At 51.4% G+C, this 25270-nt stretch overlaps 2 protein-coding genes across 2 annotated transcripts; both read right to left on the reverse strand.

The window, feature by feature from the left end:
- Positions 1-2847: 2847 nt before the first annotated feature.
- Positions 2848-8615, reverse strand: TGFB1I1 (transforming growth factor beta 1 induced transcript 1). Its single transcript, XM_053555082.1, has 11 exons — positions 8478-8615; positions 7110-7225; positions 6933-6985; positions 6688-6830; positions 6445-6532; positions 6221-6326; positions 5916-6110; positions 5311-5484; positions 4939-5020; positions 4104-4252; positions 2848-3878 (listed from the first exon to the last, which is right to left on the reverse strand). Exons 1-11 carry the CDS (start codon positions 8581-8583, stop codon positions 3612-3614), a joined length of 1479 nt encoding a protein of 492 aa, XP_053411057.1. The 5' UTR covers positions 8584-8615; the 3' UTR covers positions 2848-3611.
- A 2085-nt stretch (positions 8616-10700) lies between these two features.
- Positions 10701-18752, reverse strand: ARMC5 (armadillo repeat containing 5). The gene is made up of 7 exons (XM_053555029.1): positions 18175-18752; positions 17411-18008; positions 15643-15750; positions 14766-15552; positions 12873-13387; positions 12089-12221; positions 10701-11985 (listed from the first exon to the last, which is right to left on the reverse strand). Exons 2-7 carry the CDS (start codon positions 17883-17885, stop codon positions 11175-11177), a joined length of 2829 nt encoding a protein of 942 aa, XP_053411004.1. The 5' UTR covers positions 17886-18008; positions 18175-18752; the 3' UTR covers positions 10701-11174.
- Positions 18753-25270: the final 6518 nt, after the last annotated feature.

Consider the following 25270-nt stretch of genomic DNA (forward strand, 5'->3'; position numbering starts at 1 on the left):
GGTTATGGTGAGGGCCACATGCACCAAGGCTGGCGGGTTTGAAACCGGCCTAGGCCAGCTAAACAACAGTGACAACTGCAACAAAAAATAACTGGGCGTTTTGGTGGGCGCCTGTAGTCCCAGCTACTTGGGAGGCTGAGGCAAAAGAGTTGCTTAAGCCCAAGAGGTTGAGGTTGGTGTGAGCTGTGACACCACGGCATTCTACCAAGGATGACATAGTGAGACTCTGTCTCAAAAAAAAAAGGAGCGAAATGAGGGGGGTGGTTAATATCTTTAAATCTGCTTATCTAGAAGAATTGACCAGACTTGAATGTTGGGGAACAGTCTGATTATGGCAGCTGCAGTCATCCCAGAGATGGATAACAGAAAAATATTTTAGGAGAAAATGACAAGTTTTGTTTAAAGAGTACATTAGTTTGGGCTCCTTCAAAAGCAGACGCTGAGTCAAGAATTTGGGTACAAGAACTTTACGGGGGAAGTGATCCCAGTAAAGAGTGTCCAGGAAAAAGGAAGTGAGACCAAAAATAAAGGAGAGAAGCCGATAAAGTGTATGCTGTTGAACAGGTTACAAACTGAATCCCAGTGAGGACCCCTTTGACCTATAAAGAACACACCATAGAAATGACCGTAAGGGGCCAGGAAGTTGGTGTATCTATGCACCAATTCCTGTTTCTCACTGGTTGAAAGTTGCAGAAACTCACACGCATCTCAGACCTGCCAAGTACATGGAGCACACCCCTCATCTCCAGAGAGTACTCTCAGACAATATACTCTGGAAGCAGCTGGGGAGTCTGGGTGTCTAGGAACTGTCTGTGTATGACTTCCTAGGTGGGTCAAGTGGATATGGAAAGGTGTCTGCTTCAGGGGATGATGAATTTGAAGTGCCTGAGAGAAATCCAGGAACAAGTGTCAGAGGATACATTTGAGTTTCAGGCACTTAAAATAAAATCCCTCACCATGGCCTACAAAGCCCATCAGGATGTGTTGTCTATTTCCTCTTTGACCTCATTTCCTTCTACTCTCCCCATTTCTTGCTCTAATCCAGCCACACCGGCTGCCTTTCCTTTCTCCCATTATGTCGAACTCTTTCCTACCCACTGGCCTTTGCGCTTGCTCTTTCCTCTGCCAGGAATGCTCTTCTCAGGCTGTTTGCCTGGCTGCAACCTTCAAGTCCCAGCTTAGACACTACATTTTCACAGAGGCCTTTTCTAACTACCTGGTTAAAGTAGTCCTTTTCCCACCTTCTCTTAGTTCTCTATTTTTTCCTTCTCACTTTTTCTCCTTTCCTTTCTGCCTTGTTCTTCTCCTGCCTTAACAAACATTTGTTGAACACTTGCTTTACATGGACACCATTTGCCTGCTCTCAGTTTCAGAATCAGACATAAGCAATCAATAAATAAACACCTAGGCTCAGCGCCTGTGGCTCAAGTGGCTAAGGCACCAGCCACATACACCTGAGCTGGCAGGTTCAAATCCAGCCCGGGCTGCCAAGCAACAATGACGGCTGCAACCAAAAAATAGCCGGGCATCTATAGTCTCAGCTACTTGGGAGAAGGAGGCAGCAGAATCGCTTGAGCCCAGGAGTTGGAGGTTGCTGTGAGCTGTGATGCCATGGCATTTTACCCAGGGCGACAACTTGAGACTCTGTCTCAAAAATAAATAAATAAACACCTATTTATAATAGTGATAAGGGCTGCGAAGGAATTGGGGGGGGGTGCCATGAGGTAGAAACCAGGGGAAAGGTTGGCTTTATACCTAGGTGGTTGGGGAAGGCCCCATTCCTTCATCATGCTTGTCACTGTGTACTGGTTTGTCATCTACTTCTCTATACTACTTTAGCTCCCTGGGGGCAAGAAGGGTATCTGCTTGGTTCCCCTTTGCCTCCCCAGAGCCTAGCATAATAAGTGCTCAATAAACACTTGGTGAATAAATGGGTCAAGATTACAAGTGGCCAGGGCATAAACAGCATTCCCCAGGCAGAACGTGTGGAAGGGGAAGAGCAAGAGATCTGGGAAGACCAAGGGAGCACAGCCTTCAAAAGGAAAAGATCTAGGGGTCTGTCAGAGGCCTGGGCTGAGGACACCTCACCTTTGTCTCTTGCCCTCACATGCTCTCCTTGCCTACTAGCTCTTCCTGATGAGCGGAAAGGCCTCCAGCACCAAAAGCCCCTTGAGTCAGGACACAGGGACCCAGGCCCCTTCCTTAGGGAACTACAGGGTCCAAGGTGAAGGTTCTGGGACTCAAAATCGCCCCTGGGACTTGGGGACTTAGAGGGAACCTGAGCTTCTCCACACCTGGAAACCCTGATTCCACCCGTCTCTGCTAGGACTTAGCTCAGGTGTCACCTCCCCCAGGAAGACTTCCTTGACTACTGCCCTGAGTTAGAAGCCTCCTTTGGCTCTTCCAGCTGCCGGTGCTTCCCTCAGTCACTGCCCTGGCCACCCCAAGTGTCATCCTCTAAGTATCTGTCTTCTTGGCCAGCCTGGGGCTCTCCAGAGGAAGTGACTGCTTAGTCCTGACTAATCTGTGGACCCAGCACCACCTGGGCAGGAAGTCTCAAGCAGAGACTGGTGAAACTACCAGTGAAAGTAAATAATAACTCTCCAATGTGCTGGCTGGCCAGCTTTGATGTGGATATTTGAGGGTGGGGGAGAAAGGGTTAAACTGGGCCATGACTCCACGAAAGCTGCAGGTGACTAGAGATGTTGTAGGTTAATACTAGTAGGAGAGAAACTGGGTACCTTAGTGCCCAGATCCAAAGGGTGGACATAAATTGGCACTTGTAGATGGGGACCCATCTCTAAAGATCCTGTAAGGAGGAAAAAATGAAGAACTAAACAAAAGCAGGGCAGGAGATGAGGGCACTTATTTTAAGAATATAAGGAGCTGAGGAGGAAGGGAATAATGGGAGCCAGAAGGTTCCATGGAGTCCCAGTTTGAGCCCTTGTCATGGCTGTGCTTCTATCTGCACAATCCGGCACAGGTCACTGCCCTTTCCAGTCTCGGATTCATCTGATACTTGAAGTACAGGAGAGACCACTTGCGATGGCTGAGTCTGTAAGTCCCACTCCAGCGACAAGGCTCCATGGACAGGACTCCATCGACAGGGACCACTGGTGGCCTACAGACTTCCAAGGACAGAGTCAGCACAAGGGGCGGGACGTCAGAAGACAAGAGACACCACCAGTGAGATGTGGAATGTGTGTTTATGTAGATAGAAAAAAGTGCACCAAACAGTGAGGGGGCAGGGAGCAGGGATGTCCTTGCCTGACCTCTGCTTAGTCAGAATTGCAAGGACCCTATTCCACTCAGGGGGCTCCCTCAAGGGCGGGACTAGAGTGAAGGATTTATGCGGGATCTCTTGATTCAGTGTACGATCCGCTTTTGGGGTGTGTGGGTTTAGAATTGTTTGGGCCTTTTCTGAACTTGACCCCTGAGAACAAATTGTACCTTAGAGGTGGGTCTCTCCAGTGAATGGGGCCTCACCAAACGGGGTTGGGGGTAGCCCCAACCTCCAAGAGCAAGACCGCGGGGTCTGGAGGACGCGGCCTTTTCCCGAAAGGCAAAGTGTTTGGGGAACCGGCCTCCCGGAAGGGCGATGGGGACGGCGCTCAGCCGAAGAGCTTAAAGAAGCACGGCTGGCAGTAAGGCTTGCCGGCGCGCTCCTGGAAGGAGCCCTTGGTGAGCGGGCGCAGGCAGAAGGTGCAGGTGAAGTGATCTGGGTGGAAGCGGCGGCCCAGGGCCGACACGCAGCGGCCGGTCACTGGGAGACCACACGTAGCGCACAGAGAACCGCGCCGCGCGTGGAAATGGTTCTCGCATAGCGGGCGGCCCTCGTGCTCGAAAAAGCTGCCTCCAGAGAAGGGTGCAAAGCATTCCTGGGGAAGGGAGCCGCGAACAAGTAGGTCAGCGGCCAAAGCCCGACCAAATAACGCGAGTCACTGGCGGAATAACTAACGCACTGCGACTCTAATGGCCCCGCCCTAGACGCGAAGCGTCGCCTCCGGAAGGACCCCGTCGGGAAAACTCTCCCCACCCGGGCGCATAATCCCGCCTCCAGGGTCCCCAGCCCTCCAAGACCTCGCCCCCTCACCGCCGCGCACCCTGCACACGAAGCAATCTGGGTGCCAGAGAGCGCTGAGCGCCGAGATGTAGTTATCCAGAATGGGGCCCTGGCAGCCCTGGCAGCGCGGGGCGAACAGCTGCAGGAAGTCTCGGCGGCAGTAGGGGCGGCCGTCGCGTTCGTGGAAACCTAGGAGCAAGGAGGAGTGGGCCGAAAGAAAAGGATGCGAACGGGGCCGGGGACCCACAGGATCTGAGACTGTGGGGCCCGGGAGAGGCAGAGTCTGGCGCCGGGCCAGAGCAGGATAGGATGGGATGAACTCATTTGTGAGAGAGGATAGGGCTTGAGGAGAAAAGGAGAAAAATCATGGGCTCAAGCTCTCAGGAGGTTGGAGGGGTTGGAGGGGCGAGAAGACAAACAGACCTGCAGCGGTTTTTTTGTTTGGGTTTTTTTTTTGTTTTTTTTTTGCAATTTTTTGGCCAGGGCTGGGTTTGAAACCGCCACCTCTGGTATATGGGGCTGGCGCCCTACTCCTTTGAGCTACAGGAGCCACCCCTATTTGTTTTTTTTAGACAGAGTCTCATTCTGTCGCCCTGTGTAGAGTGCTATGGTGTCACAGCTCACAGCAACCTCCAACTCTTTGGCTCAAGCGATGATCTTGCCTCAGCCTCCCGAGTAGATGGGACTACAGGCATGCACCACCATGCCCGGCTAATTTAACTATTTTTAGTAGTTATTTTTAGTCTCGCTCTTGCTCAGGTTCGTCTCTGAGCTCAGGCCATCACCCGCCTCGGCCTCCCAGAGTGCTAGGATTATAGGCATGAGCCACCACGCCCGGCCAGACGTGAGGCTTTTAAAGCGGGAGTCCAGCTCACCCTCTTCTCCGAAAGGCTCCCCGCAACTGACGCAGCAGAAATGCTCTGGATGCCAGTGAGTGCCCAAAGCGGTAACCATCTTCTGCAGGGAGTGAAAGGGGACACTCAGTGTGACCCTCCATCCCTTCTTCCCTCCCTCTCCTGCTCGGAAGCTGTTTGGGCTGGGCTGAGACAGAGTCCAGGGGGCAGAAAATCTAACAAGGAATGTGGGAATCAAAGAGGGACAGTGGGAGTCCAAGGGACCGTGGACATTGCTGAAGGGTAGGGTTGGGGCTTGAGATGGGGAATGCGGGGTGGGGGGGCGACCAATGGGGATGAGGGCCATCCCATCTTATCTCTGGGTGAGACAGAGGTGGGATTTGTGGGGCTCACGTGTCGGATGGGTTGGTTGCAGAAGCCACATCTTGGTGAAAAGCGCTCAAAGTAGCATTCGGGGCAGAAGGGGGCTCCATCCTTCTCAAAGAAGCTGCTGCCTCCCAAGGCCGTTGAACAGCCACCACAAACGAAGTGCTCAGGGTGCCAGGCGCGACCTAGAGCTGTCACCACCTGACAATTGCGTGGGAGTGGGGCAGTGGTGAGGATTTGGTCAGAATGGCCTTTAGTGAGCTAAAATTTACATGATATTTTTCAAGTCTTCTCTCTGAGAAATCAGGGTGAAGAACTTAACATTCAAGACCATGCAGCCTGTAAGTGGTAAGAGATTCAACCCGGTTTGCTCCGGGGTTGACTTACTTATTCATGATGCAGGGCTCACAATACTTTTAGGAGCCCAGGAAAATGTACTCCTTGAGCCACAGGTGCTGCCCAGAACTTTCAGTTCTTTATCCATAAAATATGAGTATCCGTAATACCCACTTCATATAGTTATTTATTAAAAGAATAAGCCTGTTATTTATTAAAAGAACAGCACAAAGCCTGGCTCTCAGTAAAGATGGGTCTATGGGTCTGTTCCTCCCCTCTCATAGGGCTCTACTTACTTGCCCAGCAATAGGTTTATTGCAGGAGCCACAGAGACCCTTGGCCTGAGTGGGAACACCACGGCGGCTGAGGTCGGACTGCAGCAGCCCCAGCATGGTGTCTAGGCTGCCCTTGCTAGTTGGCTCTGGTGGGGATGGGGAGTCCTCATTCATTGAGCTTGCCACTGGTGGCTGGGTTGATCCAGAGGCTGGAAGCTACAGTGAGGAGGACATGAGGGTTGACCAGCAAGGCAGCAGGTGTGGCAGGGTCTAGAATGTGTTAGGGAGCCACAAACTGACACCAACCCAAATTCTGCCTGACTCACGTGGTTCTGGACGCGGAAGTCAGAGAGTGAGGCCATCAGTCTGTCCAGCTCCAGAGTGGCTGAGGTGGCCGAAGCCTTTGGGAGGACAGGAGATGGGCTGGAAGGGCTGTGAAGAACACAGTTTGTATCATCTCAGAGTCTCCCAGAGTAATGCTCCCTCTAGTAACTCAAATGTCCAAGGCCCATCACCTTGCTCCCAGCCCTGCCAACTATGCCAAACTCACAGGCTGGGTCTTTTCTTATCTTCAGATTGCTCCTCCTTCTGCTCTCCTGAAGCCACCTTGCTAGATGGGAACTGAGACATGATTTCATCTGGAGAGAGGAGAAAGTATATTGGCCATAGGGTGATACTCGACCTACTCTCCCAGTTAAGGCTCTAAGTCCCTTGAGAAGTATATTCCCTCTAGTCTCTGCTCTGCCCTTCCCTGCTCACCTCCCATCAAAGCCTGCCGCAGTAACCCTGGTACCTGTTATGTTGAACTGGGTGGCATTAAGTTCCTGAAGCAACCGGTCTAGCTCACAGAGCCCAGTACCCAAGACACCACTGGAAGAAGAGAATGGAGGCGCCGCAGGGGCTGCAGGTTTTGGGGACCGAGGCTTGCATACGGTACTAGAAAACAGAATGGGCGCCTCGTTTCATGGGTGGGGAACCCAAGCCTTCTCACCTTAGCCTCAGTTGGCTTCCCTATCCCATAGTTCCCAGGCCTCTCACCTGTACAGATGGTCCTTGTCCCCGGAAGCTCCTGGAGACTCCCCAGACCCTGTCTACAGAGAGGAGATGCATGTATGGGATAAATGGCCTGCACTTCGCTACACTCAGGCCCAAATTCCCCTAGCCTGAGCCCAGCCAGGCCCTAGTAGTTGCTCCAGTCCCAGCATCTGATCTCACCTGTGGCTGATGGCCATAGGGTGGGGAAGGTGTGAGTGGCTCTGGGGGGTGCTCTTTTGGAGCCCCTGACCTTGGCATGTGTGAGGTGGTGGTCTCCAGGTCAGAGAGCAGGGCATCTGTAGGGAGGGGCCGTAGGGGTGAGAGATTGAGGGGTCACAGGGCAGCGACAGGGCCTTAAGGGATTGGAGTTTAAGAGCAAATGGACAATATATAAGAAGGACAAAAGCCTATATTACTAGCAGAGGTCAAGAATCAGAAGGAAACACAGGGCCAAACCAAGGCAGAGAAGTGGAAGGGTAGCGTGGAATATTTATGACCAGAACATCCCAAATGTCTCATCCTGGGAGTCAAGTACAAACCGCAGCCGCCTGATTCATTCTCCCCATCTTCCCTGATGCAGTAAAAACGGACTCAAGCCAAATCTGGCTCCACTCCAAATTCCTCAATTGGCCGTATGCCTGGCACCCAAGCTCGCTTATTGGATGCTTTCTCGGCCACATTCACTAATTCGCCCTCCTACTTAAAACGGGCCCCGCCTAGCCTGGCCCACTTCCAAATTCCACTGAGTCCCACCCTACCTCCCCATTGGCGAGTTTGCTGAGAACTGCGTTGTGATTGGTTTTCTATTCCACTGTACGATACTTGTTACCCCTGCTGAGGAGCACCCTCTACTGCTGGATGCTGGAAGCCCTTCTCTTCCCTGAAGGGCACAGCCTTGCAGGCCCAGTCTCAGCAAACAGAACAAGATACCTGGATCCTCCTTCCAGCCCAAGACATTCCCCAACCCCCTCACTTCATTCCCAGATCCGGGTTCTTTGAACCCTTTCCCTTCCAGGACCTACTAGTTCCTGCCCCTTCACTCTTCAAGCCCTTAGTCTCTCTCCGGAACCTTGGCGCGCATCTATTATTCTCTTCCTTGCCCCAAAGACTTGACTACTCCTATAATTAGGGATAGGACCCCCTCACTCTTCCTTTCCCCAAACCCCGCCGCAGGCCTGCTTTTTTCTCCAAAATTGATGTCATACTTTACCGTCTACTTTCCCAGTCCCCGAGCTCAAGGCCCCTTTAACCCCTCCCTTACCAGAGTCCCTGAGCCCAGGAGCCCACCCGCGCTAAACTTCCTATTTCATCCCAGTGTTGAGGGATGAAGGAGCGGAGCAAAGGAAGAAGGGAGGGAGCGGCCGGCCCAGCAAAGGCAGGAAGAGAGAGGCAGGAAGAGGAACGTGGAGTTGGAAAGGAGGTGCGGGCAGAGACGAGAAGCAGAAGCCAGGAGACAAGGATGGGGGAGATGCCGGGAGTGCGACAGTGGGGAAGCAGATCTAGGCAACGGTGAGGGGTTGAGGACCCGGAGATGCCGGCCCCACTCACCCAGGTCCTCCATGGCGGGGCGCGGGGCGAGCAGGGCGGGGGCCGTGTCCGGTGGGGGCGGGGGACGGGGGGGACGTCCGGGAGCTGGAAGTCCGGGCGTGACCATGTATGGAAGCTGGGACCCGCTAGGATGGGGATGAGGGGGGTGATAAACGGGGGAGCCCGGGGTGGAGGAGTGGAAGGGAGGGAGCGCCTCTGCCCACCCGAGCCCAGCCCGCTGGCCTGCCGCGGAGGCGGCCACACCCCAGCCTTGGCCTCAGCTGTAGGGAGCTGCAGGCAGTCAGAGCCAGAGCCAGAGCCAGAGAAGTGGCTCCTCCAAACCAAGAGGTAGAACCCCAGGCAGACACCCCGCCCCAAAGCCAGCACCTGAGTCCTAGACAGAGCCTCCCTCCCACACAGGCCATTCCTGAGAGACTTGTCCCAGGTAGAATTTTTGGATTGGGGGCAAACATGATTTTCTAAGTTTTCAGTCACACCCCAAGTTCAAAGACCTTCGATCGGGAGGCCCTGACAGATGAACATAAATCCCAAGAACAAACACACTACACACAAAGAAATCTCTCAAGAGATGGAGACAGACACAGTGACCTCACCCCTAAGCTAGGACCTTCCATCCAAAACTTGGAAATAGACACAGGTAAACTGAAACCCAGGCCAAAGGCCAGGTAGACTCCCAGGCAGCCAGACCTGCATCAGCCTGCAAGACAAAGCCTTTCCATGACACTGAGGTGACCCAGGCCTGTTCAAAACAAACAGCTCTTTCAGGTGATGCCTGTGGCTCAAGGAGTAGGGCGCCAGCCCCATATACCGGAGGTGGCAAGTTCAAACCCAGCCCTAGCCAAAGACTGCAAAAAACCCCAAAAATAGCTCTTTCTTGGAGGCTCCCGTCGCTCAGTGTGTAGGGCGCTGGCCATATACACTGAAGCTGGCAGGTTCAAACCGACCCAGGCCAGCTAAAACACAATGACAACTGCAACAACAACAAATAGCTGGGTGTTGTGGCAGGTGCCTGTGGTCCCAGCTACTTGGGAGGCTGAGGCAAGAGAATTGCTTAAGCCCAAGAGTTAGAGGTTGCTGTGAGCGAGTTGTGATGCCACAGCACTCTTATCTACTGAGGGCAACATAATGAGGCTGTCTCAAAAAACAAAACAAAAACAAGAAAAAAATAGCTGTTTCCCAAGATCTGATGAGCACAAAGAAAAAAGCAGGACATAGACTCAGCCACAAAGTAGCACAAGGCTTCTCTCAGACAAAGACCCTGAAAGATCAAGGTGGAAATGAGACACTAAAACAGGTATGGACCGACACAACAGTACCATAGCCATGCTCATGGACAGATCTGAGCACTGGACTGTGGGTCACAAGCCAGGAGCAAATCAGAATCACCATGGTAGCTTTTTAAAAATACTGATGCCCAAGACACCGTACAGTCCAATTCAATCAGAAAGAGCCCAGGCATCAGTTATTTTTTAAAAGCTTTCTGCTTGGCTTTACTGCATAGCCTGAGAACCAGAGAACTAGATGAACACCCATAGAATCCCTAAAACAGCAAATGCCAAGCTTAGCTCCCCAGAAGTAGACCTTGGCAGGCTGAGTCCAACACTTGTCTCAAAGTCAGGCTGCCACCTGAGTGATCAAAGATCTGCAAGCCAGGTGATAAGAGACACAGGCTGGAGATAAAAGCAATGTGAGCCCTCCCTTAAATGAATGATACCTAAATGCTTTGGCTCTTTCTGGGCATGATTAAGACTTCTGAGATGCAGGGCTTCTGAGATGCAGGGAACACAGCAGGTCTTTCCTCACGTGGACAGCAGTAAGACACATGACCCAAGAGATGAAAATGAACCCAGAAACTGAAGGCCCAAGATGGGCAAAGGACTGTCAGGAAATAGTAATGCTCAGGCCTTCTACACATATCCCCCATACTCACAGCAACCCTCTCAGCCCTGACCAAGGTCTGTGTGTCCAGTTGGGTATTGTCAGAGCAATGAGGCCTGTGAGCAGGAAGATGACTTTCCCTCGGGCTCAAAACCAAACCTAGAAAGAAGCCTGGGAACTTCCACTCTATCCCAGGGCTCCAGGAACAACCAGTCAATTATTTTTTAAACACTTAAATGCTGAGGGTGAACTTATCTGGCCCAGAGACAGATAAGACTCTGCTTGGTGGGTGAAGGGGTAGGGTACTAAAACAGGAAAATAAACAGACACCATACAACAGAGAGATCCAACTCCACAGTTTTTAATCTCAACTCCAGGGGGCTAGGCCAAGCCAGGTACATGGGGCCCTGGGCTGTTCTCCCTCTCTTGAGCCCCATGACCAGACCCTGGCCTTGTCTTCAGATCCTCATCCTGTGGCAGCTGAGGCAGCTTGCTGGGCAGGGAGCTGTGGGCCGGAGTCCAGTAGGAAGTGCAGGTCAGGAGCTGGGATGGGGGCTGGGCCCAGCAGAGGTTCACAGAGGCAAGGGGAGGGTGGGTCTAGGTCCAAGGGGCTTGCAGGTGGGAAAGCTGGGCTCACAGTGGGAGAGACCAGGCCTTGCAGGCAAGAGGAGTCCACAGCATCATCCTGGGGGGTCCAGTTCCATCTTCTCATGGGTTTTTGATGGTGACTCCTGCTCAGCCTCCTCCCTAACCAATCTGAGGAAGGTCTCCTTCATAGTCAATTCATCCTTGGATCCCCTCCCAGGGGACATCAACAGTTTAGGTTGGGACCTTTATCCCTAACTCATTCCCCATCATCACAGCCAGTAAAGCCTCAGTCAGGGGTCCTGCCTCCTCACCTGCTGCCTCCACAAGCCCCACCAGGGCCAGGGCCCGCTTCCTTGGGCACTGCCCTGGCCCCAGTGTCCAGCGGGCACAGTAGGCAGTCAGCCGGGGCCGGCCCAGGCGGAACACCTCACCCACTGACTCTGGACCACCATGTGGCCCCAGGTAGATGCGGCCCACAGCCTCTTCCAGCTCCTCCTCCAGCCCAGGCAGCAGGAAACGACCAGCAGCCTCCAGTGCCTCCTCAGCCTCTGAGCCCAGCAAGGGATATCCTGGCGGGGGCACAGGCCCCAGGGCAGCCCCACAGCCCCGGCAGCCATGCAAATGATGCAGGATAGGCCAGGCTGCACTGGGTGACAGGCCTCGCAGAGGTACTAAGTCCATTTGGGCTTCAGCAAAGCTACCACATAGCAGAGCCCGGAAGAAAGGAGAGGCAGTAGCGGCAGCAGCTCGCTGGGCAGGGAGCTGTAGGCCTGAATCCAGTAGGAAATACAGGTCAGGAGCTGGGATGGGGGATGGGCCCAGCAGAGGTTTATAGAGGCAAGGGGAGGGTGGGTCTAGATCCAAGGGGGTTACAGGTGGGAGTGCTGGGCTCACAGTGGGAGACACCAGGCTATGCAGACAAGAGAGGGAGTCTGCAGCAAAGAAGAGGAAGAGTGGGTGTGGAGCAGGCCGAGTTAGTGCTGTGAGTAGAAGTCGGAGGCCGCCCTGGTCCAGAAGTAGCCGGCGCCACAGAGAAGGCTTCCTGTGGGAGAAAAGGGAGTCTTTTAGGAGGTGGAAAAAAGTGTGACTGGCTAACAGCAACACTGCTCTCACAACCCTGCAAAGCACCCACATCCCCCTCTCACCGACAAATGAAGGGCAGGGTCAGCGCACAGGCCACACGGTCCTCAGGGCTCCCAGAGAGCAGCAGGTGAGTGAGGGCACCTACTCCAAAGGGTGATTCGGCCTGTACACTCAGGTTCTGCAGCAGCATCTCACCTGTAGGGATGGGCAGAGCTGGTCAGGTTGGGAGTCGTGTCCAAGACTGGGGTTAAATGGAAAAGATAGGACTCTGGGACCTTGAAAGAAAGGAGGGCAAAACCTCTGGGCACAGAAGAGGGGGGTGACTGCAGGTCCTGGAGGGCTAGAATAAGAAGGCTAGGGACTAGAAGTCAAGGACAAGAGCAGAGAGTGGGATAGTCAGGGTGCAAGTCTAGGCCCTCAAGGACTAAAACAGTCTGCAGTCAGGGGACAGAAGACAAAGAGTCCCGGCACTACCAGAAGTGGTGGTGGGGCCTGGGAGGACACAATGCCTGAGTTCACAAGCCAGTGGTAGTGGGGAAAGTAGTCAGGACAATGCAGAACCAAGAACAAAGCTGGCAAAGAAATGTAGATAGGCAAGATTCTAGGTTGTCAGGGCCACATCTGTGCCCCAAAGCTTGGGCAGATGATAGAGCAGAACCCTACACGCTAAGCCTGTAGAGCAGAAGGGAGTGTCTCATTTCCCACCAGGTGACTAGGGTTGTTTGGATGGTGGGCTGGGGAGGGCAGTGAGAGGGCAAGTGAGTGGTAAGGTGAGGTTCTGGGCCCACAGAAAGCATAGGGGGAGGGACCCTGCATGCAGGCAGGGAGGCAGGGGAGGGGACTTACCTAGCTCTCGGTGCTGGCTTCGGCGAATAGGCCGCGCACGAGGTGCGGGCCAGTCATCTGGTGCAACACCAAGCACCAGCCAAGCGCGCAACAGTGCTGCACCATAGCTGCGCACAAATGCCTCGAGGCAAGCAGGGTTGCAGGTGAGGCGTGCCAGGATGCGCAGAGCACGCGGGCTTGGTGGACCAGGTGCACCGGTCACATAAGCTAGTAGGCCACACAGTGCAGGACCGGTCACCAGTGCCCCACTTGGGTCAGGAGCCTGGGAGAAGCGTGACAGAAGCAACAGAGCAGGCCCCTCTCGTCCCCAAGGCTCCTCGGTGGAGGTGGCAGGGCTGCGGCCCAGAGTGCGCAGTGTGCTTGGTGTCCGCAGTGTGCTTGGTGTCCGTGGTGAGGGCGGAGCTGGGGTGGGGCTGACTGGCTCCACTGGCTCTGGTGGTGGACAATGCTCAGGAGACCAGTCTGGAGAGAGGTCTCCAGGGCCAGCAGCATAGCCCTCGGAGACCAGCCACGACCTGTGGAGGGCACAAACAGGACAATGAACCAGAGTCAAGGCAATGGAGAAGAGTCAAGGGCACCATAATGCAAAAGGAGGTGAAGCCAGGGGAGAGGAGGAAGGTGAATAAAGGGAGGACAGGGGAGGAAAAGAAGATGAGGAGGGGGGACCAAAACCTCTTTCAGAAATCACTGATGCCTATCACATGCCAAGCCCCGTTTTAGGTGGTGGGGAAAAGCGTCAAACAAACGAAGTTCTTGGTCTGGGAGTTGATGTTCTATTGAGCAAAAGCAGACAACATTATCAGTAAACCATAGGTTATGTTAGTATGGTGTAAAATGATAACCAAGAAAAACTGAAAGGAATAGAAAGAGCTGGGGAAAAGGGAAAGAAGAGGAAAGATGAAATTCTAAATAAGGTGAGGATGGTAGCCCCCACTAAGAAAGCAAAATTGAAATAAAGACTTGAGGCTTGGTGCTTATAGCTCAGTGGGTATAGTGCCTGCCACATACACAGGAGTTGGCGGGTTCAAATCCAGCCTGGGCCTGCCAAACAACAGTAACAACAACAACAACAACAACAACAAAATACCCAGGGGGTTGTGGCAGGTACCTGTAGTCCCAGCTACTTGAGAGGCTGAGGCAAGAGAATCGCTTAAGCCCAAGAGTTTGTTTGAGATTGCTGTGAACTGTGATGCCACAGCACTCTACACAGGGCAACAGCTTGAGACTCCGTCTCAAAACAAACAAACAAAAAAAAAAGAAATAAAGACTTGAAGGAGGCCAGAGATAGAGGAATGTACGAGGAAGGGTATTCTAAGTAGAGAGAACAGCAACCAGAGGCCCTGAGATGGTACCTACCTAACCTGTTCAAAACCTAGCTAGAAGGCTGTGTAAGTATATACTAGACACCAGGGAGAGTAGCAGGAGATGAAGTCAGAGAGTTTGCAATAAGGCTGAAGTTATTGAGCAATGCTTAATGCCAGCTAAGGGGCAAATCTTAACCACAATTCCATGGGACATGTAAGTTATGCACAAGGAGTCAGAGTTTCTTTCCCATGTTTCTCCTTATGAGTGATGGTAGCAGAATAAGAACCTGGACTCCAGAGCGTATCATCTTAACCAGTACACATACTATCTCCCAATGAACTGGTCTAGGCCCAGTTCAGAGGTTGTGGGGTGGAACCAAGCCAAAAGGTAGATCCAGAAAGAGGAGGTACATTTAATGGGGACTGGGAGGTACCCATGTAAGGAAAGGACAAGAAAATCAGGAATCCTAGTCAATAAAAGTCTTACTGAGACAGAACAGAGGGTGGGGTAGTGAAAATGGCCAAAAGAGACACAAATCTCCACCCCACAGCATCACCCACCCTATCAAGCTCTGAGATGGGGACTTACCTGAGGCTTCGGAAGCTTCCAGCTTCTGCCCGCTCAGGGGTCCGCTCCTCAGGGAAGTCCCAGGAAGCAGCTTCTCTTCCCTCTTCTTCTTCATCGCCAGCCTCACCACACAGCTGCCCAGCCAGGAGAGGTACAAGTCCCAGAGCCTGTAGCCTGCCCAAGGCCCCAGTATCATAGAGAAAGCCCACAAGGGCGGCCACAACACGAGGGTGCCAGGCACTGGCACGAGGATCCCTCAGCAGGCCCATCAACAGCTCCAAACCACCAGCATCCCGCAGCCGGGCCCGGTTGATGGCCTCCCGGCACAAGAGGCACACAGCCCGCACCAGGGGCTGCTGGGAGGCTGGGCTGGCCCCTGCAGGGCCCCGACGCCGTCGGAGCTCATCTAGTAGCACTTCCACACCACCAGCATTGCCTAGTGCAGGGCGTACCAGGCCCTGGGCACATAGATTGGCAAGGATTAGAATGGTGGCCTCTCGTACTGCCCGTTTGGGGTGGGAAGCCAGGCTGACAAGTGGGCCCAATCCCCCACCCAGACTTAGCTGCTCAGCACAGGCCCGGGAGCAACCTCGGCTAAGTTCCAGGAGGGCACGGACTAGGGCTGAGGTCAGTGAAGAGTCTGGAGCAGTAGCCAGGAGCTCAGCCAGTGGCCGCACTGCTCCCTGCTGTGCTAGGGCAAGGCGATGCTGGGGTGAGTCTGCCAGGTTGCGGAGGGCACGCACCACACTCTGCAGGCACTGTGAGTCCTGGCAGGCTGTCAGGCTCTCAACAAGCAGGGGAACAGCACCTGGAAGAAGAGAAGAAAGGGGAAGACAGAAGGTGAGCAAGGATAGACGCTCAAGCCCTAGCTGCCTCCACCCCCCTACAGCCTTCTCACCAGCAGAGTGGATGTCCCCACAACTCTCGGGTTCCATGGCTAAGTTCCCCAAAGCACGGGCTGTTCGGTTCTGGATGCTGTCTGTCTTCACACACTGAAGAATGGTCACTGCAAGGACAGTTTAGGCTCATGAAGGTTCTATCCTTTAATGTCTCTCTCATTAATCACCTGGAGAATATGGTCTGAGAATATGGTCAGAGAAGGCCTTCAGAAGAGGCTAACACTTAATCTGGTCTAGAGGGCTAAATAGGTAGTTATTTGCTAGAAGGTTGGTGGATGGAGGTATTAGAGAAAATTCTGGTTTGGAAGCAGTCTTTGCAAAGGCCCAGAGGTAAAACCCAGTGTCCGTGCTATAATCTCACAAAAGGCTTCAAGTCAAGCCAAGGGGTCAGGACTTGAATGTGAAGGCACTGGAAGCCATGGAACAGTTTTAAGGAGAGTGACCCCTGGCATCAACGGAATAGGACTGAGGAAGTGGTGAAGAGCCTGTCACAATAGTCCAGGCCAGAAAGGACCATGGATTAAGACAACTCAGCAATGAGCACCACCCAATGCAGGGAACAGCCTCTGGGAACATGGTGGAAGTAGGGTAGAAAAGTGGATGGATTCAGGAGCTATTCAAAACACAAAACAGAAACTGAACGATAGTGGTCATTTAATGTGCCAAGGCCTCTTGTCAACACATTATGATCCAGATACATTTTAAGTAACTTTTAAATACATTAATACCGGCCCAGCGCCAGCCACATACACCTGAGCTGGCAGGTTCAAACCCAGCCCAGGCCCGCCAAACAACGACTGCTGCAACCAAAAAATAGCCAGGCGTGGGCGGCACCAGCGCCATATGCCGGAGGTGGCGGGTTCAAACCCAGGCCTGGCCAAAAACTGCAGGCGTTGTGGTGGGCACCTGTGGTCCCAGCTACTTGGGAGGCAGAGGCAGGAGAATTGCCTGAGCCCAGGAGTTGGAGGTTGCTGTGAGCTGTGATGCCACAGCACTCTACCCAGGGCCACAGCTTGAGGCTCTGTCTCAAAAAAAAAAAAAAAAAAAATTAATAAAGTAAAAAAAATGAATAAATATATTAATACCAAAAAATAGTTATTTCATCAAACCTAGCATAATTTCATGGAGGGCAAAGCAATGATGTGTAAACTATATTCACATCATTGCCACTAGGAGGTACCAATTTAGCTGGTAACAAGAAAAACTTACATTTTGCTAGGATTTGTTCTTACTGTGGTAGTTTCTAACAATGTGGAGTACCCAGCCCACGTTAGAGTAGTTTGGTGCTATACTTGCATTTCATTTTCTCCCCACTCTAATTTTGCAAGATAGTTACTATTATCCCATTTAACAAGGAATCTTAGCCTTGGAAGGATTAGGTGACTTTTGCAAAAGAACTCCATTTCTGAACTAGCATCCACTAAGTAAGTCTTCAGATCCTTGCACAGGGCCAGACACATAGGCACTGAGCGTCCTCTTCACTGGAGTATAAGGATCATCTCAAAATGTCATCAAATAACCCTCTGGCCTACTCTAGTCCAGACGTGAGGGAAGTGCCCAATACTTAGGTAATGGCTTTAATTATTATTATCTGGTCTGGGAGGATTGTGATGTAACATATAGCAAGAAAAGTGATGTCGCGGGGCATGACGGCTTGAGAAATAAGAGCGCTGCGTCATCCCAAAGCTACTCACTGCAAGCTATGTCACAGCCCAGAGAGGGAGATGTGGGTGGAATCTTTCTAGGAAATGGGGGCGGGGCACTTACCCAAAGGGAGTATGCCTCCGAGTCTGCGCACTTCAGCTCGGCACGCCCCTTCCGTACAGCAGTTGGCTAAGATGCTAAGAGCCAAGTCCAGAGTCTTCCGCAGGCGCACTGGCTGCGACTGTGCCGACGACCCACCGGAGGGGGCGGAGTCCGATGAAGGGGTAGGACCAGAAGCAGCATCTGACGCGTCAGACGAGGGGGCGGGGCCAGGACCGGCCTGGGATGGGGCGGGGCCCGCAGCAGCCGCTTGCCTTAGTAGCGCCAGGAGGGGGCGGAGCCCGCCGCGTGCCCGGAAGCGCTCGATTCCCCCCGCTGCTTTGATGTGGCGCGTGCGGAGAACAAACAGCGCACGGCTCAAGGGTGTCTCGTTGCTAGCTGAGTCCTTTTCCCCACTCAGACCCTCCCCGGCCGCCGCCGCGAGCTGCGCGAGGCATAACGAGAGCGAGTCCGTGAAGGTTGGCTTCGCAGCCGCCATCTTGGCCCAGGCCTAAAGCTCCGCCCCACTTCTCGCCGCAGTCTAGGGAGCGGAACTGGAAGAGAAGGGCGTAGCTAGGATCCGCCTCTCCGACGCTTTTTAAATAGAGTCGCCGCAGTTTTCCTGCGAATCGGAAGTGGTAGTTTTGGATCCCGGAACTGTGGTTCTTGCACAGTCGCAGAAGGCACACCGGGAGTGGTGGTTAGTTTATCTAATCATTGTGGGAGCCCAGGAGGCGCGTGCGGTGCATGATGGGATTTGGAGTCCGCACCAAGCTTAATATGCCTACCTTAGGAAGGATGGGCAACTCTTTTCCAGGAGTCTCCTTCTTCACACCGTACTGCTCTGCCTCTGGCGCATCCTTGTCAGGGAACGCCTTTCTTCCTTCAGGCTCATTTCGCTGCCCCGCAGTGGTGGTCGAGGCCTCGAACTCCGGGCTGACCGACTCAGAGAACCCCGAACCAGGCCGAAAGTGTTAAATCCTGACAGTGCCGCGAATGGGGAGCTCTTGGTGGGTCAGGTGAATGACAGTGTTAAACCTTCTGAGACAGCAAAAAAAAAAAAAATAAAATAAACCTTCCAAGAACGTTCGCGTTCACCTCCCAAAGCGGCGCGGCACTGGCTTGTAATCTTTTCCGTTTCCTGGTGCTGGACCTTGTTGCGAGTGTCTCCCGCTGTTTGTGTTTATGAGCTCATTAGCTGGCATCTAGGGAGCCGGGTGCTGTGCATCCGCGATGGAGCGGGCGGTGCCAAAAATGGCGAAGAAGAACCCGGACTGGGCAAAGCGGCAGGAGAGAGGGACATTAGGATCCCGGGGAAGCCCTAGGTCGCCTCGGGATTGTGAGGTTTTTCCGCCTGAGCGGCCCTTCCCAGTGTGGTGGGGGCAGACAGCCGCACGGGAAATGCTGCTGTGTTTGCAGTACCTATGTAAGCCAGGCTCTGGCCCTGGAAAGGAAGGAGACTTTGCCAAGACCAACCTTCCTGCAATCTCCAAAGCCTTCGCTCGAGTGCTGCAACTGAGGGCTGACAGTAGCCTGCCTCCCTGACCTCATTCACCACCAAAGCAGCCAGGCAGTTGACCAGCCTTACAGTTGTCCAGAGTGTGACAAAAACTTCCGACGTGGCTCAGATCTGGTTAAGCACCACCGGGTACATACACTGGTGAAAAACCATACTCCTACCCCGACTGTGGCCATTGCTTCAGTCTCAGCCCTGTTTCCCTAGGGCTATTTATTTGTGAGCTAATGATGGGATTTGGGAGGATCCCCACATCTTTTGACAAGCCTTCTTGGCTGAGTCAGAAACGGAACATAGATTGTGATCCCTGTCTTCAGGGAGTCCTTCCAGAGAAGAGAATTTAGGCCTGTTCTCTAAGGTTGCAAAGACAAAACTGTGGCCAGGGCTGGGCGCAGTGGTTCACACCTGTTATCCTAGCACACTGGGAGGCCGGATTGCTTAAGCTTAGGAGTTTGAGACCAGCCTCAGCAAGAGTGAGACCCCATCTTTACTAAAAATAGGAAAAATTAGCTGAGTGTTGTGGCGGGCACCTGTAGTTCCAGCTACTTGGGATGCTGAGGCAAGAGGATCAGTTGCACCCAGAAGTTTGAGGTTGCTGTGTGCTATGACGCCACAGCACTCTATCTAGGGTAACAGAGTGAGACTGTCTCAAAAACAAAAACCTTGGCCAGCTAGAGGGAGAGTTTTAGGACACCACTGGCAACTACTGACCTACTTGATCTCTTCATTGGCCTAGGGAGTGATGAGGTTAATCACATCACAGGAGAAATTACCTCTTCCCACAGGAATGGGACCAGGAGCCTGTGAGGAATGCCATTGAAGTAGTGTGGGAGGTGATCCCCTAACCTAACTTCCAGAGGGGACTGTGAAAAAGACTGTTTTGGCAGAGGGACCAGAGAGTTTGAACTTACGGCCATTATGTGATCTCTGGAATGTATGACCCCTTTGAAAGACCTCACACCACATGGAAACTATCCTACAGGTGAAAATAGGGTGGTGGGGCCCTATAATAGACTTTCTATTGAGTTCAGGGGATGCTTTGTGGCATTTCTAGGCAGGGGCAAAAGACTCAAGGTTTGTCCGCTCCTTCACCTTCCTCAGCCCCTTCCCTCACAAGTTCCCCAGGCCCTCTTTTGTCCCCTGTCAATAGAGGAGGAAGTGGTGAAGATTCACTTGTGCCTGAACATGGAGGAATGAGCGTGGCCCTTTTGCCTGGGCATTGCCCAAACGAACATATTCCTGCTGGTAAAACTTAGTGTACATGGGAGTTAGGAGGAGGCTCCCCAAAGCACTGCATAATCTGTACTCAGAGCACAAAGTACAAACTATGAGCCCTTCCCTCCCCATAGCTGCCTGTGTTCCTGGGAGAGGCCCTTTTGAGGATGGAGGAGGGAGTTGCCTGTGGGACAGTCCTACCATTAGCCTAGGCGTCTGGTTCTCTGCCCCCAAATTTTGCCTTTTTTTCTCAGGCTTATTAGTACTGGGAGAGTATGGGGCAAAGGGAAGAAATATGAAGTAATCCCCACCCTCAGCTTCTAGTTCAGAGTGTTCAGGATTATCTCTTCCTAGCCATGTGACCTGGGAACAGATCTAGCTCATCTGAGCCTGTTTCATCTGTGATAAAACAGGGATGGCTACCTCACAAGGTTGTAGTGAAGACTCCATGGGAACACCTACATGAAGCACCTGGGTCAGAGAAGTGATTCAGTAAACCTAGGTTCCCTTCTCTCTCTTTCGTGAGTCTAGATCCCTGTCAAGCATTATGGCTAAGATTATAGAAATGAGACAGCCCCAGTCCTGGGGGTAGCTTGCTATTCTATGAAGGGAATGGATTCAGGATGAGTAACAACACAGAGTGAGTGAGGCTGACAATGAAGAAGGCCTAGCCTGGAGCAAATCTGGGAGAATTCATCAAGGTGACATCTAATGAATAGCACTTGTCTCAAGCCAGGAGCAACAAAAGTAATGGATGAGGGAAAGTGTACTTGACATGTTCCTCATCAAGAACTCTTCAAAAAGCACAAGCCTTGAGTTGGAGCACTTACATAGTAGGCAATCAACAAATGATTGTTATCCTGTTTACACTGCTTTTGGGCCTCAGTTTCCTCAGAGTTGCATTGAGTGATTATCAAGTGTTACAAACTTTGCAGTCTGTAACTACATCAGGTATGTGGTAGAGGTGGGCATGGGAGGATGATCTGTATACAAAATCCCTTTTAGAGAAGTGTAAGTTAATTTCACATATTGAGGCAGGTATTCCTTGGGCTTCCTCTTCTCTCACATTGCATAAAATGGGCCTGACCAGAACAGGGAGGCAGGCTCAACTGCAGAAGCAGGAGGGATGAGTTTAATTTAACAGGAATCTGTCCTGGGCCCTGCAGTCACTGTCCCCTGAGCTGGATTTAGAAGCAGCCTAACTCTCCAAGCATGTGCTTAGGCTAGAGATAGGAAACCTTTGTTTTGGCCCTTCATAGTGTGTGTTAAAACAATTGAGCCAACATTTAAATCAGGAGATTTCACATCACAATCTAGATTTCTAGTTTTTCATTTGTTTTAGTTTTTAAATTAGAAGATTTACCAACATTGGATCTTTATGGCAACAATTTGTTGAGTAGTACTGCCCCAGCCATGGATGGTCCCTGCCACTCATGTTACATTCCTGACTCAGCATGTTTCATTTTAATGACTTGCCTGATTTCTTTTTTTTTTTTTTTGTGGTTTTTGGCTGGGGCTGAGTTTGAACCCGCCACCTCCAGCATATGGGACCGGCGCCTTACTCCTTGAGCCACAGGCGCCGCCCGACTTGCCTGATTTCTATAAGCTTCACTTACAGTATCATGGGTGAGAAGGATTTCCAGGCAGTGAAGCCAAAATGTACCTTTTCCTTGGTCCTTCCTTCCCTTACCCTGCCTTTTTCCTTCCTCTCCCACAAAACTTTAGTGACAGACCTGCCCTCCTTCCCTGAGGCTGCCCGTCTCCCTGCTACCCCACTTCCACCTCTAACCCCCCAAATATCACCCCTTAATTTGAATCTCCTTATCTGAAAGGGTGGAGGTAAGAGTGTATAGGCCCAGCTATGGTCAGAGGTCAGGGTATTGGTCTGTGGACCGCAAGGAACTAGTCTCTAGTAGACATTTCTCACAGAGCTATTATGGGAAGCAAACAAGTATGGAGCTGTTCTGGAAACACTAGACTGAGGAGCGGGTGGCAGTCAGTGACATTGCCTCCCTTGGGCTGGCCCTGCTCCTGCCTAGTTTGGGGCATGACATTGATTCCAATATAATCACACTTCTGTCTGTGATCTCACCCCGTCCTGGGACCCAAATCCCTCCTCCCCCGTCCTTAGCCTAGGAGACCATGCAGAGGTTGGTGCTGGTGTGTGTGTGTGGCAGGGGTTTGGCCATGGCCTGGCAGCTAGAGTCCCACCTACCCATACAGTCAACTTTGCAGTGGCAGGTGATTTTGGAGGGGTACTTGGGATGCAGAAGACCAAACCCCCTTTCTTCCATGGGCATACTCCAGGAGCACAGGGACCATGTCTGCATTATCCCTGCTGGATCCTAGCATCCCACATGGCCCAGACATAGAGAGGCTCAAGAAAGGCCTAATCACTGCCTGGATGATTTGCAGCTTCTCTTCCCTGTGATCTGAGTCTGTTTCCCAAGGGTGTGGAGGAAAAGGAGGAGACTGTCCCAAAAAGGGCTGAGGAGAATGAGCTAGCTCAGGGCAGACTTGCCCATCTACCACAGCCCAGCTGCAAGGCTGAAGGGATGTTAACTTCAGGCATGGGGACAGGTGAACCCTTAGGCAGGGGCAGACACTAGTGGTTCATTTGGGAACAGAATGACAGTGGGAAAGGGCATGGCTGGCCAGAGCCAAAGCCTGCAAAAAAGGGATTCAGGGATTCTCTGACCTCAGCTATCCATGAATGGTAGAAGGAGGGGGAGAAGTCCTAGGAGTGAAATCTAGGAACATGACATCCTTCTCTGTCTTAATAAGATATTCACTCTTCACCTTATCTCCTGGCTGACCTTGATTGCAGGGGTGTGAAGATCGCTGAGAATGTCTGAGGTAGGTCCTGACTTGGGTGGAACTGAAAGCTCATAAGCTTCCATTCATGGGAAATGGCCACAGGGTCTCCCTTCCTTCCTCCTTCCACTGCTTCCCAATACACACTATTCCAGTTCATAGACATGCTGCCTCTCACCTCCCTTGACCACAGAATCACTTCAGCCCTTGTTCTGAAGCTGCTCAGAGTTGGAAGAGAAGAGGGAAGAAACAGAAGCTTCATCTAGGGCCATAGCTGTGAAGAACTCGGCATGGAGAACTTTGATTAATCATGAAGAAGTAACCTCCTCCAGTCATCTCTGAGCAAAATTTCTGACCCAAAGGCTCACAATGTTTCCTTCTAGGATTGGCTAGAAGAAGCTAGAATTTGGAAGCTCAGGAAATCTGTCACCCAGAGAATCCCAGACTCTAAATTTCCTGGACTCCAGGGTCTTAACCACAGAACTAATCTACCTCTCTCCACCATTGTCAGCAATCTGGGCTAACCACAGACTCTCTGAGACAGGTCCTAGGGCATCCCTAAATGATAGGATAAAAAGAGAGGGGCTAAAGTTCTGCTTGCCTCATGTTATCTCTTTGAGGCTCACCATCTTTCCCTGTTCAGAACTAGCTGAGCTCCAAGAGTGAAGTAAGCAGGGTCTTTAGGAGTTTATGAAACAGACTTCTCCAAGTCCATGCACCAAAGCTCGTGTGTTCAACTCCTAGGAAAGGCCTGACTCCATTAAAAACTTTGTCTCAAGAAAGAGTAAATGGATGAACTCATGAATCTGCTTTCTAAGCCAATGACTTCCTGGAAAGAGCAAATTAGAGAAAAAGAGAAGATTCTTCTCCTTAAAGCCTCTAAGGTCAGTCACTGCTGTGGGTAGAAAACAAGACATAGCGGGCCAGAGCAGTGTGTCAGAGCTCTGGAAGGGTGGAGAGGATGGCCTGGCATGTGATGTCAGAGCCTGGCAGGATTAATAGGGCATAAGAGATGGCTGGAGAGGTTAGAGACTGGTTACCCTGGCTATTGATCAAATCAATACATATATTAAGGATAATGAGAGTCAAGTTTCTCAGTGTCAGAGAAGGGAGACACAAATAATGAAAGGGAGAAAATTCAGGTAGCCCTGGTGGTGCTGAATTGGAAGTGGATGTATGAGGATGGACTTAAGATTTTCAATCAATTTATAGAACAACTTAGAAATAAGTAGAGAGGTATCTATGTGTAGGGAAGGCCTTCAAACAGGGCTATCCCCCCCCCAAAAAAAGTTTTAAGGTAATCAAAATGGAGAGAAGGTTGAGGTACTATGCTGAAAGAATGAATACTAAGGAGACATGACAACTAAATGTAAAGTGTTTCTGAATTGGATCCTTTTAGTAAAGGAGATTTTGGATTAATTGGCAAAACTTGAGTATGATCTAAAGTTTAAATGGCAGTTAATTTCCTGACTTTGATGGTTATACTTAGTATAAGTAGTTATTTACTTACAGGAGAATGGCCTTGGATATAGAAAATACTGCAGTAACCATGGAGGATGTGTCAAGACATCAATTTTTTCTCAAACAGTTCAAAGAAAAAAGATTTTGCACTGGCTTTGCAACTTTTCTGTAAGTTTTCCATTTCAAAAAGAATTTTAGAAAAATAAATCTAAAAACTAAAAGAGTATGATAGTTTGAGAATGTTTAAGGGCACTTAGACCTCAACACCAAAACTTGCCACTATATTAAAATATGGCAAGAAAATTGATGTCCTTAACGATGGCCCAGAATTAACAAAAAGATTACATTATGCTAAATAACTTCATTCATTCATCCATAATCCTTTACTGAGTGCTTGTCAAGTGCTAGATTCTATGCTAGGTTCTGAGAATACAGCAGTGAAAAGATAAATGAGGTCTTAACCTTCCAGCCTTGTCCAGTCTAAAGATTAGGTTAGGCTCAGTGTGGTGGCTTTTGCCTGTAATCCTAGCACTCTGGGAGGCCAAGGCAGGAAGATCCCTTGAGACCAGGAGTTTGAGAGACCAGCCTGAGCAAGACCAAGACCTGGTCTCTACTAAAGACAGAAAAATTAGCTGGGTGTGCATGTGGTGGCAGGTGCTTAGAGTTCCAGCTACTCATGAGGCTGAAGCAAGAGTGTCCCTTGAGCCCTGGGGGTTTGAGGTTGCTGCGAGCTAACCTGATGCTAAGGAACTCTAGCCTGGGGCAACAGAAGATTCTGTCTTAAAAAAAAAAATTAAATTATGATCTTTGCCCTCACTTAAATAGCTCAGTCTACTTGATTCCAAGTCAGTGACAAATGCAACCTTGGTGATAAGAGG

The sequence above is a fragment of the Nycticebus coucang genome, chromosome 12 (assembly GCF_027406575.1).
Source record: "Nycticebus coucang isolate mNycCou1 chromosome 12, mNycCou1.pri, whole genome shotgun sequence".
Lineage (NCBI taxonomy): Eukaryota > Metazoa > Chordata > Mammalia > Primates > Lorisidae > Nycticebus > Nycticebus coucang.